Here is a 15,468-nt window from a genome sequence, read left to right as displayed (position 1 = left end):
CTCACAGCACTGGGAATAATGCTTCCAGTTCCCTCTGTATAGCTCATCCAAAGTTCTTGGGGCTTTTTAAACACAACTGATTGCACTGTATTTTAATTTGCTCTTTCTAATAGAAATATGATCTCATGAAAAGGACACAAACATCAAAGAGTCAGTGTGGAAGCTTGCATGTGTGTACAGACAGCCGAAGGCCACATGCGATCAGAGGCCATTTTGATTATAGTCCTCTTTCTTTATTCTTAACCGTGACCATTGTTCTCTCTGTCAATTGGACTCTAACGTTTACTGATACCTCTAGAAAACAAAGTTTTGCCTGATACTTACCTTTACAAGTGGGCTCTTGCTGTATGCATTCTTGCTTCTTTGGCTCTTAAATTTTACATGCAGTGCTGTTGCATATGGTTTTGTCACTGCTGCAGAGTGAGTCACTGAATGGCAGCCTTATCCATTTGCTGTTGAGTGGTCAGTTTTGACGGTTAGGAAATATTGTTTTGCATGTTACAGAGTTGGGGAGCAGACGTGTTTCTTAGTGATGCACTTTGAATAGAAAGGTATACCTGGTATTTAAAGGTATTTATTACAAACTTACTGCTGGGTACACTAGTTCCCATGCGGCCACTGGTGGATGACAAGTCTCAGTCATACTTGGGTTCTGTGTAGTTTCCCTTTTTGTGAATTCTTTGTAAGTATTTTGTCTTTTAGTTTTGTTTGGTTATTGGTTTCTAAAGGTTCATCTTTGTGCCCTAACATGTCTCCTGTTTTGTGGCAGTACTGGCTGGCTTTGATATCAGAGATTCTCTCCTTTCTGCATCCTGAGTGCTGGGACTAGAGGCGTGCATCACCATGCCTTGCTTAAGATCTTAAAATTTTTCCCATGTTTAATATGTCCAGGTCAAAGTCAATCTTTAACATTGTGTCATTAATGGGATATTTCTCCTTAATTTGTATAGGTTCTGTTTTCCAATTTGGCAGCAGCACTACAAATTTCAACTTCACAAACAATAATCCATCAGGAGTGTTCACATTTGGTGCAAATCCCAGCACGCCTGCAGCCTCAGCCCAGCCCTCAGGTTCAGGGGGCTTTCCGTTCAGCCAGTCTCCAGCATCATTTACAGTGGGGTAAGAGATGATTTTATTTCATTGAGAGTTGACATTGGTAAAGGTGTCTGTTTCTAAAAGTAAATCAGGCAGTAATATAGTTTGGGTAAACGTAAATATTACCCAATATCAGTTTATGATATTGTAATTTTGAGGGTTGTGTTATAATGTGAGACAAGGCCAAATATAGCAGAAGGTATTTACTTGTATCAATAATATTTTCCTTACTTCTCATTTTGTTGCTGGCCATGTTAAGTGGTTATGAGCCTCTGTTTGTCCTGAACATTATTATCACATTATAATGTTTTATTTTCACAGGTCAAATGGGAAAAATATGTTCTCTTCTTCCGGAACTTCAGTTTCTGGTCGCAAGATAAAGACTGCTGTTAGACGCAGGAAATAAAGGTCACAAAGGTGTTAATACCCAACAGTTTTATCAACAGCTGGTGCCTGCTTTCAGATACTGGATTGTACTACATGCTGGGCTTATCTGAAGTCAGATCTGTCTAAGGATTTCTTTAATTTTGGAATTGTACTTTTTCTCTTTATGGAAGTCCCATTCCCATATCCCATTCTCTTTTGAAAATAATAGCTAGACTGATGACTGACTGATTCTTCAGCAGAAACATTTTATGATCCAGCACATTATTCACTGATTGGCATAGTCTGGCTGTACCCAGGAATAGAGCCTGCACGGTGAATGGCTTTGTATAGATCCTGTCTGCACCGCTATGTGTTGATAAAGCGTTAATGGAACGCATTGAAATTGTAATTATATCTGGGGAATTCTGTATAGATTAGAATCCTGTATAGATTAGAGGACTTTGAAATGAATGATTTCTATGCGGAGTTTGTGGTGGTGTATGTGTGAAGTGAGTTGGATGTATTGTGCACAGGAAAATTCTGATAGAGAAAGCCTGATTAAAGAATGGTCTATACTAAGGACTTGTTAGATCTAGTTCATTCTCCATTTAATAAGTATATGCTATTTCTATATTTTCATTCTATTGACTGTCTTGCCTTTTTCATTATTTTATTATGAAACTTCTGTAAATACAATATTGTTTCTGTACTTTTTTGGCATAACATAAATCTGTGAACTTGAAATTTTAATTTTGTGTTAGACATATTTTTGTTGTTTGTTTAGTCATGTCTCAGATTTTATTATGTAAATCCCATTATTCAAAGTTGCCTAAATCCATTTGGAAATCTTTAAAAAAAAATTGGGGATTCTTAAAGTTGAATTTATTGGCTTTTCTGATCCAGTTTTGTTTGGACCAAAAACCAGTATTGTACAAAGTATTAAGCATATATTTTTATATTTACTGAAATGGACTGTGGTGACTTTGGATAATAAGGAAAAGTTTAATATTAAAGCCATGTTTATTACCGTATAATTAACATGTTAAACCATGGGATAAATGCCATCAATAAAACTTTATGAAGCACGTTTTGCTAACAGTTCTCATAGTGAAGGCACACAGTGTTAATGGGAAGGGTGGTTGATTAGAAATCCCAAAGAGTATAATCAGGCAAGGCCCAAGTATGATCAGTTTGCAGTATACAGAAGAGCCTCTGCTTTCTGCCTACTGCTGTCTTTACTTCAGTTGTATATGTAGCACCCCTTTAAAAGTTGAAAATAAACATAGAACCCTTTCTGTTTGTACTTCTAGCTTCCCTGCTAGGTTATCTAGGCAATGTTTATTGCTCACCTTCTTGGAGATATTCCCCAGGCTTTCCAAAAGTTTATAAAACTGTAACGGGGGTGGGGTGGGGTGGTGGCAGGGTGGTGGTGGTGCAGGGTTGGGGATTTAGCTTTTGTCTTCATTGTAATTCGGGTGGGCATTTATTGTTAGTTTGTGCTTAATTTGCCATACTTCAGGTTAGTTACATTGAGAATTTCTAATGCTTTGTCTTCGTGAAAAGATGTTTTTCTTACTAAGATAGCAAGGCTATCACATGATTTGAGGGTAGAGCTTTTTATTTTTCTAATATTTAATATTTACCTGACACCTAACGCTGTTTGGAGCCTGGTGGTGAATGCTGAAGAGGTAAACTGGGAACCCGTCTGACCTCACAGTGACCTCGGAGGCCAGTTCTTAGCCATTATCTAGGTCCAAATAATTGTAATAATTGTAAATGTGTAGGAAATAATTTTGAACCCCCTCCCCCCCCCCTTTTTTTTTTAAAGCAGGCTACTAAAGTCTTACTAAGGCTGGTTTATATGACAATTGGGTTTTTTGGTTTACCAGTCTGTAAGACTTCAGATCTTGAGACTTGATTCTTGGGTTGCATGTAGCTTTCTAGTTGTGGTGGCAGCCCCATCTCTGGGCCTGTCCCTCCTCCGGCCCAGCAGTGGTAAACTGTTCCTTGGATTGGCTGAGATTGAGAGTGCTTATTAGTGGGATATCTAAGTGTATGTTTTAGGGCATATCCCCAGAGATTGACAGACTGGTTTTAGATAATAGTCTATCATCAGGTCTGGGTATGTCACTTTAAGCATTTAAGTGCTGGGTTGTTTGTAGTGATTATAATTTCAGGCCTTAAGGAAAAAAAGTATAATTTAGACAACTGAAGTTCCTTTTTACAACTGATGAAATGGTTTATTACTATAACTAGCATTTTTTAACAGGAAAGATTTAACCTGGGAACTTGTCTTCATTGTTGTACAAGCTCCTTTGGGCTTGTATAAAGCTTGAAATTCAATGGAAACCAACATTCAACAATTTTATAAAGGGTAGCATGTTTATTGGAAACTTTCATAACATTGAAAAGTGAAGATCTTATATAGCAACTATATGACGAATTTAGTCATAACCCTTGTTTCTTTGTAATGTGGGCTGTCCCTCCCCTTCTCACTGTTTTTATTCCTCCAAAAATCCACTGTAGTCCCCAAACATAGTTTGTAGCTTGGCTTAGAATAGTTAATTATCTGGAGCAACACTTTGACCTGGCTGCATTAAATAAAGTTTGTACATATACCCTTTAATGTCTAAAGATAGGGTCTTACACTGTAGCTCAGCCTGGGATTAAATTTGCAGCAATACTCGTGTGTCAGTCTCCTGAGTTCTGGGTTTACAGTTAACATGTCCACAATCAAGCTAATGCCTTTCTTGAAAGGCTGTCCGTAAGGACTAGTTTATAAAGGCTTTTCCCATTAAGACTGAGTTTAAATCTAGTCATCTGATTGTTGTAATGCTAAAGGCTCTAAGTACCTACCCGTGAGTTTAACCTGTACTTTTACAGTTTTTCATAGGTGTTTGGATAATGCAGGTTGTTACATATTTGAGGCAAGTGTTATCAGCACCATTAGTTTAATACACCACTGTTGCTGTTTTCTTAGTAAAAAAAATAGGCAAAGACAGATAACACTGTTGACATTTATTGAGACAAAAATACAAACTGGTGACATACAAATATTAAAAATAGAATGAGTTTTATTTATAGGCGGGTCATTAGATACTGTTTGCAGGGCAAGCCCTACTATAGTGAACTACAAGGAAATCTGCATATACCAGCTGAAATGAGAAACTTCACCCAGGCACGAGTAAGAACTTTGATCTTTGGTTATGTGAATGGAAGGTTGCAAGGAGCTGAAACAGTACTTGTCAAGAGTTTAGGAATACTGTTAATTTAGGCACTGTCCTCAAAGAAACAGTGAGAAACTTTAATTGCTTCATCCTCCAAGTAACAAATGTAAAACTTTTAAGATCCTTTGAAGATGCATTTTTGAGGTATGCACAGTGGCCCTCAACTAGGATGTCTTCTTGGAGATTAGAAGGTGAATGCTTTGTAGGGAGAATTAAGCCAGTGCTAGGGAAGGAGTTGGGCTATGCTTTAGAATACTGTCAAATTATGGTCATAGAGAATGCTCAGTAAAGTAAGGCCCGCCATTGCACTGTTACCTACCTAGATAGTAGATAGAAGGGTAGACTATCCTACTCACAAGATCTAGCCACTCCAGAACACTTTCAGCGATGGGTACCAAGACTTGCTCATTGCCTAAATCTCTTTCCAGTTAAGACTGAATGCAGCAATAAGACTCCAGTCCAGCTCAGGGTACGCCCATTCATTTAAGAACATCTTCATTTCTGACTTCAATTTTGCCCTTTTAGGGTACAGCTTCAGCATGAGACACAGGAAATCAGTATTTCTGTAGTTGAATATACTCATGTTCTGTGAAGGAAACTCCATTTTACAACCCTATGAGGAAAAAAATGTGCCAGGTTCCCTTTTCTCTTTATTTCAACTGTTGGTTTTTTTTCGAGACAGGGTTTCTCTGTGTTGCCTTGGCAGTCCTGGAACTTACTTTGTAGACTAGGCTGGCCTTGAACTCACCGAGATCCACCTGCCTCTGCCTCCCAAGTGCTGGGATTAAGGGCGTGCACCACAGTGCCTGGCTTATTTCAACTCTTGAGATTTCTTTTTTTATTGTAGAGGCAAAGCAATACTTTTATATTACAGTCTGTATGGCACAACTTGAATCCACAGCTGGATCTAAATGACTTGTCCATAGCAAATTGCAATATTTAAACTAGAACGAATTGGACTAGTTTATTTTACTGTATAAATAAAAATATCCTCAGTGGAAAGTACAGTAATCTTTGGGTAGAAATAATAATCAAGCACTCCAGAGCTGCATGGGTGAAGTACATTTCAACTTGAATTCCCTTATCAGTGGCAAAAGTAGTGTCCATACCAACTTCTTGATTTGTAGTGTAAGAGTTTGAAGAGCCGTAAAATCTTGCCAGAGCCACAAGCAAGTGCTCTACATACTGCTCTTGACAAGTAATAGGGGTTCTGTGAAGTTGGATTTAATTTAAATAAAATTATTTTGAAAAACGGTTTTTGAACTCTTACAATAAGCTATTAGATTCTTAGAGTGTCTATAGACATTAAATGCATTTTCACAGTTTTAAATGTCAAAAGTCCACTGAAAATGGATGCAGTAATAACACATGGATTATTCTTGCTATTTAAAACCCAGGAACAAAGATTGATTTCTTATACAATACAATTTAGTGTTTCTTGGGAAAATCATATACAATGAGTAAGAAATAAAGTTTAAACTATAAGCAGTGTGGGTACATTTCAGTACAGCTAGCTAACTGGGACACAACAAAAGCACACAGACATAAACCTGATAATGTTGCACCAACAGAGCAAAGTACAATGACCATACACAAAAGTTTGCTTTAACATTTCCTCCCAAATTTCATCTCTAGCAGGCCCAAAATGAGCTTAGAGAAGCTAGAATAATGTCCGGAGATGACACTCTGCCTTGCTTTAGAGAGAACAATTCATTATGGGAAAATTGCTAATATTTCACAGGCTACTAGTATTTAGAGTTATTCACAAAATACTAAAGACTTAATACCTTGATGTTTTGACAGTCACGGAACTGTATAGAATATAGTGCCTTAGGAATTTGCTTGTACAGAAATAGAATCTACAGATACATTCATAACACTGGAGAGCACACACTGGGAATGTTTGATGGATGTTTCCCCCACATATTTATAGTGGCATTTTTAGGGCACATGAATTCTAAGCTGAATTTACATTGAAAGTTAACATTCCCATCCCCACCCTACCCCCACAGAAGGCAATCACTAACTTACCTTTTTTTTTTTAAAGTATCAATGATATGACTCAATACATTTTCATCATCATGAAAATTCTTGCCTCCAAATACATAAGTAGTAAGAAGTTGCAGAATTCCACCACTACTGCAGTGAATTCTAGAACATCCTGCAAGCATGAGGTGAGGGGACTGATAGGCCTTCCTCACTAGCCCTTTTCTCCAACACTTGCCATGGAGCCAGCCAGTGGTTTGTTGAGTTGATGCTTTCTCAATGCCCACATAAAGAAACTTCCTTAAGAGTAGCTGTGGGAGTTAGGTAGGTGTTTATAAAACACAACTGGACATTTTTCAATTACTCTAGGATAAGCCAAAATGGAGAATTTAAAGGTGAAAATGCTTCCAGCAAATTTTGTTTATCTTAAATGTTAAAGTATATATTTTTCTATATTGATTGAAATCATTTGTTTTGTTGTCCTACAAATATTTAACACTTGAATTTAATAAGTTTTCCTTCTGGAAAGGTTCTTGACATTTAAGTACAGTCAACACTTTCAGAACAGTCTCCTGCATCACACCGTAGTGACTGCTCTAATTTTTAAAACATCAATTAATGTAGCCTAGAGATACTGATGGCCTTGATACATAATTTAGTCTTGTCATCATTATTCCAAAAAGTGGAATTCAGGGCTCTGGGGCATCATCTGACCCCATTTCTTTTTACCACAATGGTTCCTGCTACAATGTCATAGGCTGTTCGATTATGCTGAAAAAACAGCAGTGTGATGAAAGCAGGGAAAAAAGAAGCAATAGAAAAATTCTTGATCAAAGCTCGTATGGTGGACCTAAAGGAAGCAAACAGAAGTAGCAAGTCATGTCATATCAGTCATTGCCAACTGGGTATGTTGTTGAGGTCTATAACATTCAGAGCACAGTTCAAACAATACAGTTGAATTACCTGCTCAACTCCTAAAGAAAACTACGTACAAGACTAGAACTTTGATAACATCTCAGAACATCAATGAGGAGACAGCACACAGGACTTTGTATTCTGTCCAAAGACATTTTCCCTTTGCTTACCTTTTCCATAGTCATATATTCCCATGGGTTTCTAGATTCTTCTGAATTGGGTAGGCTACTGCAGTTCTACTTTCTATTTTATCTGAAACACAATCTGTTCTTTTATCTATTTTCTCCTGTATGGGCTCCAGTAATCTTAAAAAGCTTTCAACAATAGCTCAAAATAGAGAATTATCCTAACAATGTTAGTTTCTGCCTGTCGGTGGCTAAAAGTGTGGACTCTGAATCCAAACTGGCTGGTTTCACATTCATTTTCTAATTACCAGTGCTCCACAACTGTGAAATGCTATGTTAAATTACTAAAATGCATGGTATTTGAGAAGCGCTCAATAAACACTAACCATTATTGACTCATTAAAAGAAGTAGCCAGAGCTGGGTAGTGGTGGTGCATGCCTGTAGTCCCAGTACTCGGGAACAGATATCTTTGAGTTTGAGACCAGCCTGGTCTATACAGTGAGTTCTAGGACAGCAGGGCTACACAAACCCCCTTGAAACACCAAAAAAAAAAAAAAAAAAAAGGCCAGAATTAAAACAAAGTTGTAAGGCAATGTGCATATGCCAGTAAAATCTAGCCTGCTTCTGGAGCCTTGTTTGTGTTTCCCCTGAATCATTCCTGCAGCTTTTCTAGCCAAATTTTGTTTGTGCTACTGGCACAAACTTCCATCACCACTGCACGCTTAATGGTGCTGCATGCCAAAGTCCAGCAATGAAGACTACAGGCATTCTGTGCTCTACAGCTAAGAGCTGAAGTTAGGATAGGGTTGTAGTGGGTAGTTCACAGAGCCAGAGAATAAAGCTAGGCACAGAGCACTAAGAACACCCAAATATCTTAACCATTGCTACACAGTTCATAAAATTATTTTGAACATGTGTGCCAAAGGCAATGAGACATACAAACCTCCATGTGATCACAGTGTATACTATGAAGAACCTGTAATGGGGTATTGAATACAATCTTGTGCTGCTTAACGAGGGACTCATTCTGAGGAATGTAGGAATGATCTTGAGAATGCAAAACTTGGTGCACTTTCACACACTTCAAACACCTGCAGCAGACTCTTCATTGCTGAGTGCCATGATTGACATCATTATATAGTAGAAAATGACTTCACGATCTTCTTTTTGCAAGTAGATTAAGATAAGCAAAGGACTTACGTTGTGATGCTAACATTTGAGGAAGGAATCACTAAAACCCGACTTGGAGCAATGAGTACCGATGTATCACATGTCACAACTCGAAGACCTAGCAGGAACTTTCCTGGTGTAGCTCCCCCTGCTCCCCAAATGCAAATTATCTAAGGAAAGAAGGACAATTTAAAAATAATTCACTAAACCAATTTTAAAGATTTACAATTTTTTTTCTATTAAATCATTTCATTCTTGATAAACCATCATGCTGGAGGGCCAAATGTGGTAGCAGCACCTTTAGTCCCAGCACCCATCTCTGTAAGTTCCAAGACAGCCTGATATGCACAGTGAGTGAAAGCCAGCCAGGGCTAGGAGTTGAGACCCTCTCTCAAAACGAAAGTTACACTGGATGTGCCAAATGTATAGACTACTAGAAACCTAACAATTTTAAACAGGCTGGTAGCACATGCCTGCTATCCCAGAACTCCAGAGGCTGGTGAAAGATGACTGGCAAGTTTGGGACCAAGCCAGGCTACATAATGAGGCCCTGTCTTGGCAAACTAAACACTAAATAAAGGATGGCACAAGGTCTGTCATCCCAACTACTGGGTAGGCTGATATGCAAAAAGTCAAACTGCATTCAGGAACTGCCCTCAGAACTCACTGAGACTCCCAAAAAGAAAAGAGCCTTGAAATATAGCTCAATGGACTTGCTTACCTAGCATGTATAGGGTTCTGGGTTTGATCTCCAGTACCCACCCCTCTAGATTAACCACTAATGCATTTTATAGCCTTTTAATATATTCAATATCAAAAATTATCTACTGCATATTTTTTGGCTCAGATTTTATGGAGTTTCACAGATAAAAATAGATTATTTCTACAACCAATCTGTAAGTATATTTTTGGACCAAAACCTACTTATAAATGTAATTTTATTTCTAAAACTGAAAAGCATAACAAAGCAATTATTAAATGTCTCCTTTCAAAAAATTTAATAGTTTTTTTTAACTTGAAAATGTTAATTTTAAAAATTGTGAAAAAATACAAATGTGAAGATGCCTGAGAAATTCTCATTCTTTTTCTTGGTAGAAATCTACAATTACACTATTAAAGCAGCATTTGCTTCAGTCAGCAGCTTACCTCATAGAAACAAACTAACAACCTGTATATAAGTGCCACAATCATCATTTTCTGCAAGTCTTCCATGGATGTGTCTTCATCGATTTCTTCTATTATGTAGTGCATGGCAAACTTAGAGATGTCCCTGCACAAAAAAGATTTGGGGTTATACGGAACTAGTTACCAGGTCATTGTACTGTTTTTCCCTGATTAGTGTAAGTCGTAAATTTTACATGAAATTCTAAGCTAACTGTTAGGTTCTCGCCATCTAACTGCACAAAATACCCTTGAGTTTATTCAACAAATAGCAATAGGTAAATAAAAGCAAAAGGTGCGGTTATGTTTGTTTGTGTGTTTGTAACTCAGTGGTAGAACACTGTAGAACAAGTAAGACTCCAGCTCTGAGGACATGGTCAATGGTTTTGTCAACTTGAAAGGATACAGTCACCTGGGAAGAGGGAACCTCAATTGAGAAAATGCCTCCATCAGATTGGCCTTTAGGCAAGTCTGTGAGGTATCTTCTTGATTAGTGATTGATGTGGGGAAGGGCCCAGCACACTGTGGGTGGTACCACCTCTGGGCAGGTGGTCCTGGATGCTATAAGAAAGCAGGCTGAGCAAGCCGGTAGATAGCATTCCTCCATGGCTGCTTCTTCAGTTTCTGCCCTGACTTCCCTCAATGAGACTACAAGCTGTAAGATGAAATACACCCTTTCTTCCAAAGTTTTTGATCATGGTCTTTATCACTGCAACAGAAGGCAGACTAGGACAGCAAGGGAATATTAAATGTCTCAGCTTTCACTGAGATTCTAGCAAGGAAAACAGAACAATAAAGAATAATAATAAATGGGGATGCCAATTGTGTCAGGAAACCAGACCACCACGGAAAACCACCAGTTATACTGACTCTTGTGCAGACTTCTTAGAAATGACATGTCCTACAACACAAAGAATGAAGATAAGCCAGCCAGACCAAGAGGATGGGAGAAGCTCTAGAGAAAGACGGGCAGGAGAGAGAGAGCCTTGAAGCAAGTGGTAGGGCTCCAATTGCTCTTGTGTGTGGACTGTGAGTAAGACCGTGGGCACCTGTTGAACCATGTGATGAAATTCAGACTTGTCAGAAAAAAAACTACAGCAGAGTTAAGGCTGGAGAGGTCAAGTTCTACAAATTGTCTTCTGACCTCCAAATAAAGAAAAATGTAAAATCAAAATAAAGGCTGTGTGTCAGGTTGGAGAGATGGCTCAGTGGTTAAGAGCACTGGTTGCTCTTCCAGAGGTCCTGAGTTTAATTTCCAGCAATCACATAGTGGCCTCACAGGCATCTGTAATAAGATCTGGTGCCCTCTTCTGGCCTGCAGGGATACATGCACGCAGAACACTGTACATGTAATAAATAAATCTTTTTTTTTTTTTTTTTTTAAAAAGGCTGTGTTGGTGGGTAGTGGGAGGTAGGATAGGAAGGAATTGCAGTAACACCTGACAAGGGCCCTAAGGTTTAATTAACAACAGTTTGTATCAACTTTTTTTCCTCTCAATTCTGGCCTTAACTTCTCATAAACCTAATTAATTTCTACCTTAAGGTTAACAAAAAACAGTCAAATTCAATGTCTTGCACATAGATAATGCTTAGGAAATGATAGCAGCCATTCTCCAAAGACTGAGTTTTTCAAGTAAATGCCATACTTGGCAGTGGAGTGAAATCTCTCAGCTGTAAGCAGCCCCACTGAAATGCCACTAGTAGATTATTAAGAGTTCACCTACCACAGGCTCTCTGTGCTTTGGAAAGAAATCTATTGGTGTGTGTGCAGAAGAGGGGGTTGGATCCCTAGAGCTGGAGTTACAGGTAGTTATGAGCATGAGCTGCCTACATGGGAACTGAACTTGGAACCTCTGGACAGGCAGCAGATGTGCGTTCATGTTAAGAGACTGAATAGGCCAATAAGGAAACCAGTAAGTTCCTGGCTCACGAGAATGGTTAACAGAAACAAGCCAGGTCTGGAGACTCCTTCTACCTATTAAAATTTTTTTGAGATAGGATCTAACTGTAGCTCTGGCTGGCCTTGAACGCAGAGATTTGCCTGCCTCTGCCTCCTGCGTCCTGGGATTAAAGGTACATGCCACCAAAGCCTCACTCTATTTTCAAAAGGAGAATTTCCCACAGATTTTAACATATTAAGGTTTCCTCCTTTGTTTCTTGAACCAACAAGGGGCCTGTGGTGATTGCTCAGTGAGTAAAGTGTTTGTACAAACATCAGGACTGAGCTGGCTGGTCCCCAGAACCCATCTAAAAGCCCACATACCAAGGTGTAGCATGGGGGGCGGGGGCATAGAGACGGGTGGATCCTGGGGACTTGATGGCCAGCCAGTCTAGCTGAAATGACAAGCCCCTGGTTAAGTGAGAGATCCTCCCTAAAAAAAAGACACTAGAGAGCAGAAGACACCCAAAGTGGACCTCCTGGTCTTCATAAGTACACACATAAACATACAGCTTTTAAAAGTTTAAAAAAAGAAAAAAAGAAAACCTGGCCCTGGGCACCCATCACCCAGAGTCACTCACGGGCATGGACAGATTTTACAAAACAAGATCTCTAAGTAACAGCTCCAGACTCTTCCGTGACTATCGTTAACTTACTTTATCCCACTGAGATGCATGATGCTCAAGACAATGGTTGCTTTTATAAAGAAGAGAATAAAGAAATCCACCATCTCTGCCATAAATCTGTGCGCCAAGGATGGAATGACATACTCTCTGCCTGTAAATTGGGGTGGGGGGGGAGAGAAAGGAAAATGAATCACTTACACAGGCTTAAGAAAACAAGCCAAATAATGGAGGGGCAAGGTAAAGTCAAGGTCCAACTTAATTAAAAAAAAAAAAAATTCTAGCATTGTAGCAGCCAATGGCAATGATTCCACCAAGAGAACAAGTGACTGAAATATCTAACGATGACCAATACCAGTATTTCTAGAGCTCTGGACCTGGAGGCAGGAGCATGACTGCAAGTTTTGCTAGAGTGAAATTCTAGTTACTACACAGAATCAATTAGACAATATTCAAGATCAGTAAGTGTGGGCCCAGTCGAAGCTCATTATTTGTATTCAGGTCAATCTCCTTGCAGTTCCACTGTCCTTACACAGCCCGAGTCCAGGTGATTCCTAGTATTCTAGTCTCGTTCCTCCAATAGCGGGGCTTGCCACCTGCGTTTAGCTTCGGATCTCTCTTTGCAGAGTATGGAGATCACCCAGAGGATGGTTTGATAAGCATAGGTCGCTACACAAGGGAAGGACTAGTGCCACCAGTAAGGGAATATCCTGGTAGTGCCAGGTCTAAGGGAAGAACAATTGGCATTGGCTCACAGTACATTTTTGGAATTTAAGGCCTGGGCAAACTGTCAATGGTAGTAGCAGCCCCAGTTACATATCTCAAGAGCGAGCATACTTGTCCAATGGTCACTCCTTCAAGAGACTCCTCTGCCAAGGCAAGTAAGATCCTGCGGACTGACACAGAAGTCTTACTGCGAGTTCGAGGCTAACCTGGCTACAGAGTGAGTCAAGGTTAGCCTAGACTACAGGGTGAAATCCTTCCAAAATAGTAGGAGTAGCAGCAGTCATTTTAAAAAGGACCGTGAGCCATCCGTAACCCTAACACGCGGGAAGTGGGGGCAGAAGGATCAAGAGTTCGAGGTCAACAAGGGCCGCTGTAGGAATCCCGGTCTAAACCTCAAAACGAATATAACCCTCTACCCCGCCCCTCCTACATCTCACCCACCCACTCACCCAACCCCGGTTCTCACCCGCCTGCCGCCCGGCGTCGCTCGCCGTCCGGGCGGGGGCCGCAGAGCCGACGACCCTGGTCACGGGGGCCGCCCGGCCGGATGCCTGCACGTGCGGGGCCCGGGGTGTCAGGCCCGCGACGGCGGTCGGGGTGGCGGCGCCAGTGGCCGCCCCCGGCCCGGGTCCGGGTCCGGGCCCGGGCCCCGGAGCGCTCAGGAAGTAGAAGGGATTGTAGTAGGCGAGCTGCGGCGGCGGCGGGGGCGGCGGGGGCGGGGGCGGGGCCGGGGCGGCGGGCTGCGGGGCGGCGGGCGGCGGGCCGCAGTAGGCGGGGAGGGCGGCCAGGCCGCTGTGCCAGGTGAGGTAGCCGCAGTAGGACTGCCAGAGCCATTCGTGCACCTGCCGCGAGTACTCGCGCGCGCTCAGACGCCCCGGCCCGTCCGACGCCTCGCAGCCCCCCGGCTCCTGCGGCCCCGCGGTCCCCTCCCGGCGCTTCCGGAGCTCCGGCGGCGGCGGCGGCTCCGGCTCCGAGGCGGCCGGGGCGGCGGGCGCGAGGGCCGGGGGCCAGGGGGCGGCCGCGGAGGGAGAGCCAGGCCCGGAAGGGACTGGCTCGTGGTCCCCGCCGCCGCCGTCCTGTCCGGGAGGGCGGCTCCGGGCTTCCTCGGGCCCCTCTGCCATCGTCGCCTCCGAGGCACCCTCCGCGCTGCCTGTCACTGCGCCGTCGCCCTCCCTCGCTCGGCAGCCCCGCCGCAACCGCTCGGTAGCCACTACAGCAGCGGCGGGCGTCAACAATCCGCCGCCGGAAGCGGAAACCCCTCCCCTCCGGCGCGTCTGCGGGGGGAACCGGGTGGGTGGTGGCGCGGCTGGGTACGTTGGTTCCTGGTTATGCAACGCCTTTTTGACTGTTCTGTCGTATGTTTTAATCAACTGTGACATATTCATTAACGTGACATGTCGCGGCACTACATAACCTGTGTGATACTGCATACGCGCGGGACACTGTGAACGTACTCAATTAGGCTACATCTTTGAGGCATTCGACATCACTCATTCTTCTTGAGAATTCCATCACCAAGGCCCCTACAGAAGATCCTGTGGGGTTAGGACGGGGTTGTCCCTCGTGGAACTGCATCCGAATTACCAGAATTTCCAAGAGGGCCCAGATCTCCAAACACAGGGTTTTTTTCTTAGTTCGTGTATGATTCGTCTTATTTTCATCTATATGCCACACCTCACATACTTATATCTTAATACACTTTGCTGTGTTAAATTTATAAGCCTGTTAGAGGTAGCAGTGTGTCTTTGTATTCCCAGGGCTGAACAAGGAAACTGCAAGAGCCAACTCTGAGAATACTCGATGATGATTGTGCTGGCTAAGATTAACTTGATACAGGCTAGAGGCGTTTGAGAGGAGTGAATCCCAAATGAGAAAATACCTCCATAAGACTGGGCTGTAGACAAACCTGTAGAGCATTATCTTATATAGTAATTGATGTGGAAGGGCACAGCCCATCGTGGGTGGTGCCACCCCCAGTCTGGTGGTCCTGGGTTCTGTAAGAAGGTAGGTATGAAGAGCAAGCCAGTACGCAGCACCTCTCCGTGGGATTTTCATCAGCTCCTGCCTCCAGGTTCCTTCCCTGTTTGAGTTCCTGTCCTGACTTCCAGCAGTGATGACTACAATGTGGAAGTGT

At 42.0% G+C, this 15,468-nt stretch overlaps 2 protein-coding genes across 5 annotated transcripts in view; one reads left to right on the top strand and one right to left on the bottom strand.

The window, feature by feature from the left end:
* The window catches only part of Nup153 (nucleoporin 153), a 68,125-nt gene extending 65,563 nt beyond the window's left edge, over positions 1-2,562 (top strand). For all 3 annotated transcript variants that reach the window (XM_076573264.1, XM_006972843.4, XM_015991195.3), the window contains 2 exons: positions 951-1,119; positions 1,417-2,562. In XM_076573264.1, the coding sequence (XP_076429379.1) occupies positions 951-1,119; positions 1,417-1,501 (254 nt within the window). In that variant the 3' untranslated portion in view covers positions 1,502-2,562. The remainder of the gene's footprint in view (positions 1-950; positions 1,120-1,416) is intronic.
* Positions 2,563-4,464: 1,902 nt separating this feature from the next.
* Fam8a1 (family with sequence similarity 8 member A1) lies at positions 4,465-14,627 on the bottom strand. 2 transcript variants are annotated; one of them, XM_076573265.1, is made up of 5 exons: positions 13,801-14,627; positions 12,642-12,762; positions 10,032-10,155; positions 8,916-9,055; positions 4,465-7,524 (listed from the first exon to the last, which is right to left on the bottom strand). In XM_076573265.1, exons 1-5 carry the CDS (start codon positions 14,453-14,455, stop codon positions 7,380-7,382), a joined length of 1,185 nt encoding a protein of 394 aa, XP_076429380.1. In that variant the 5' UTR covers positions 14,456-14,627; the 3' UTR covers positions 4,465-7,379. The 2 variants fall into 2 exon arrangements, with proteins under 2 accessions (XP_076429380.1, XP_076429381.1); XM_076573266.1 differs by lacking the exon at positions 8,916-9,055 and having other exon boundaries at positions 4,518-7,524; positions 13,801-14,606.
* Between the last annotated feature and the right edge of the window lie 841 nt (positions 14,628-15,468).

Source organism: Peromyscus maniculatus, chromosome 5 (assembly GCF_049852395.1).
Source record: "Peromyscus maniculatus bairdii isolate BWxNUB_F1_BW_parent chromosome 5, HU_Pman_BW_mat_3.1, whole genome shotgun sequence".
Lineage (NCBI taxonomy): Eukaryota > Metazoa > Chordata > Mammalia > Rodentia > Cricetidae > Peromyscus > Peromyscus maniculatus.
This window is presented reverse-complemented; position numbering and strand designations above follow the sequence as displayed.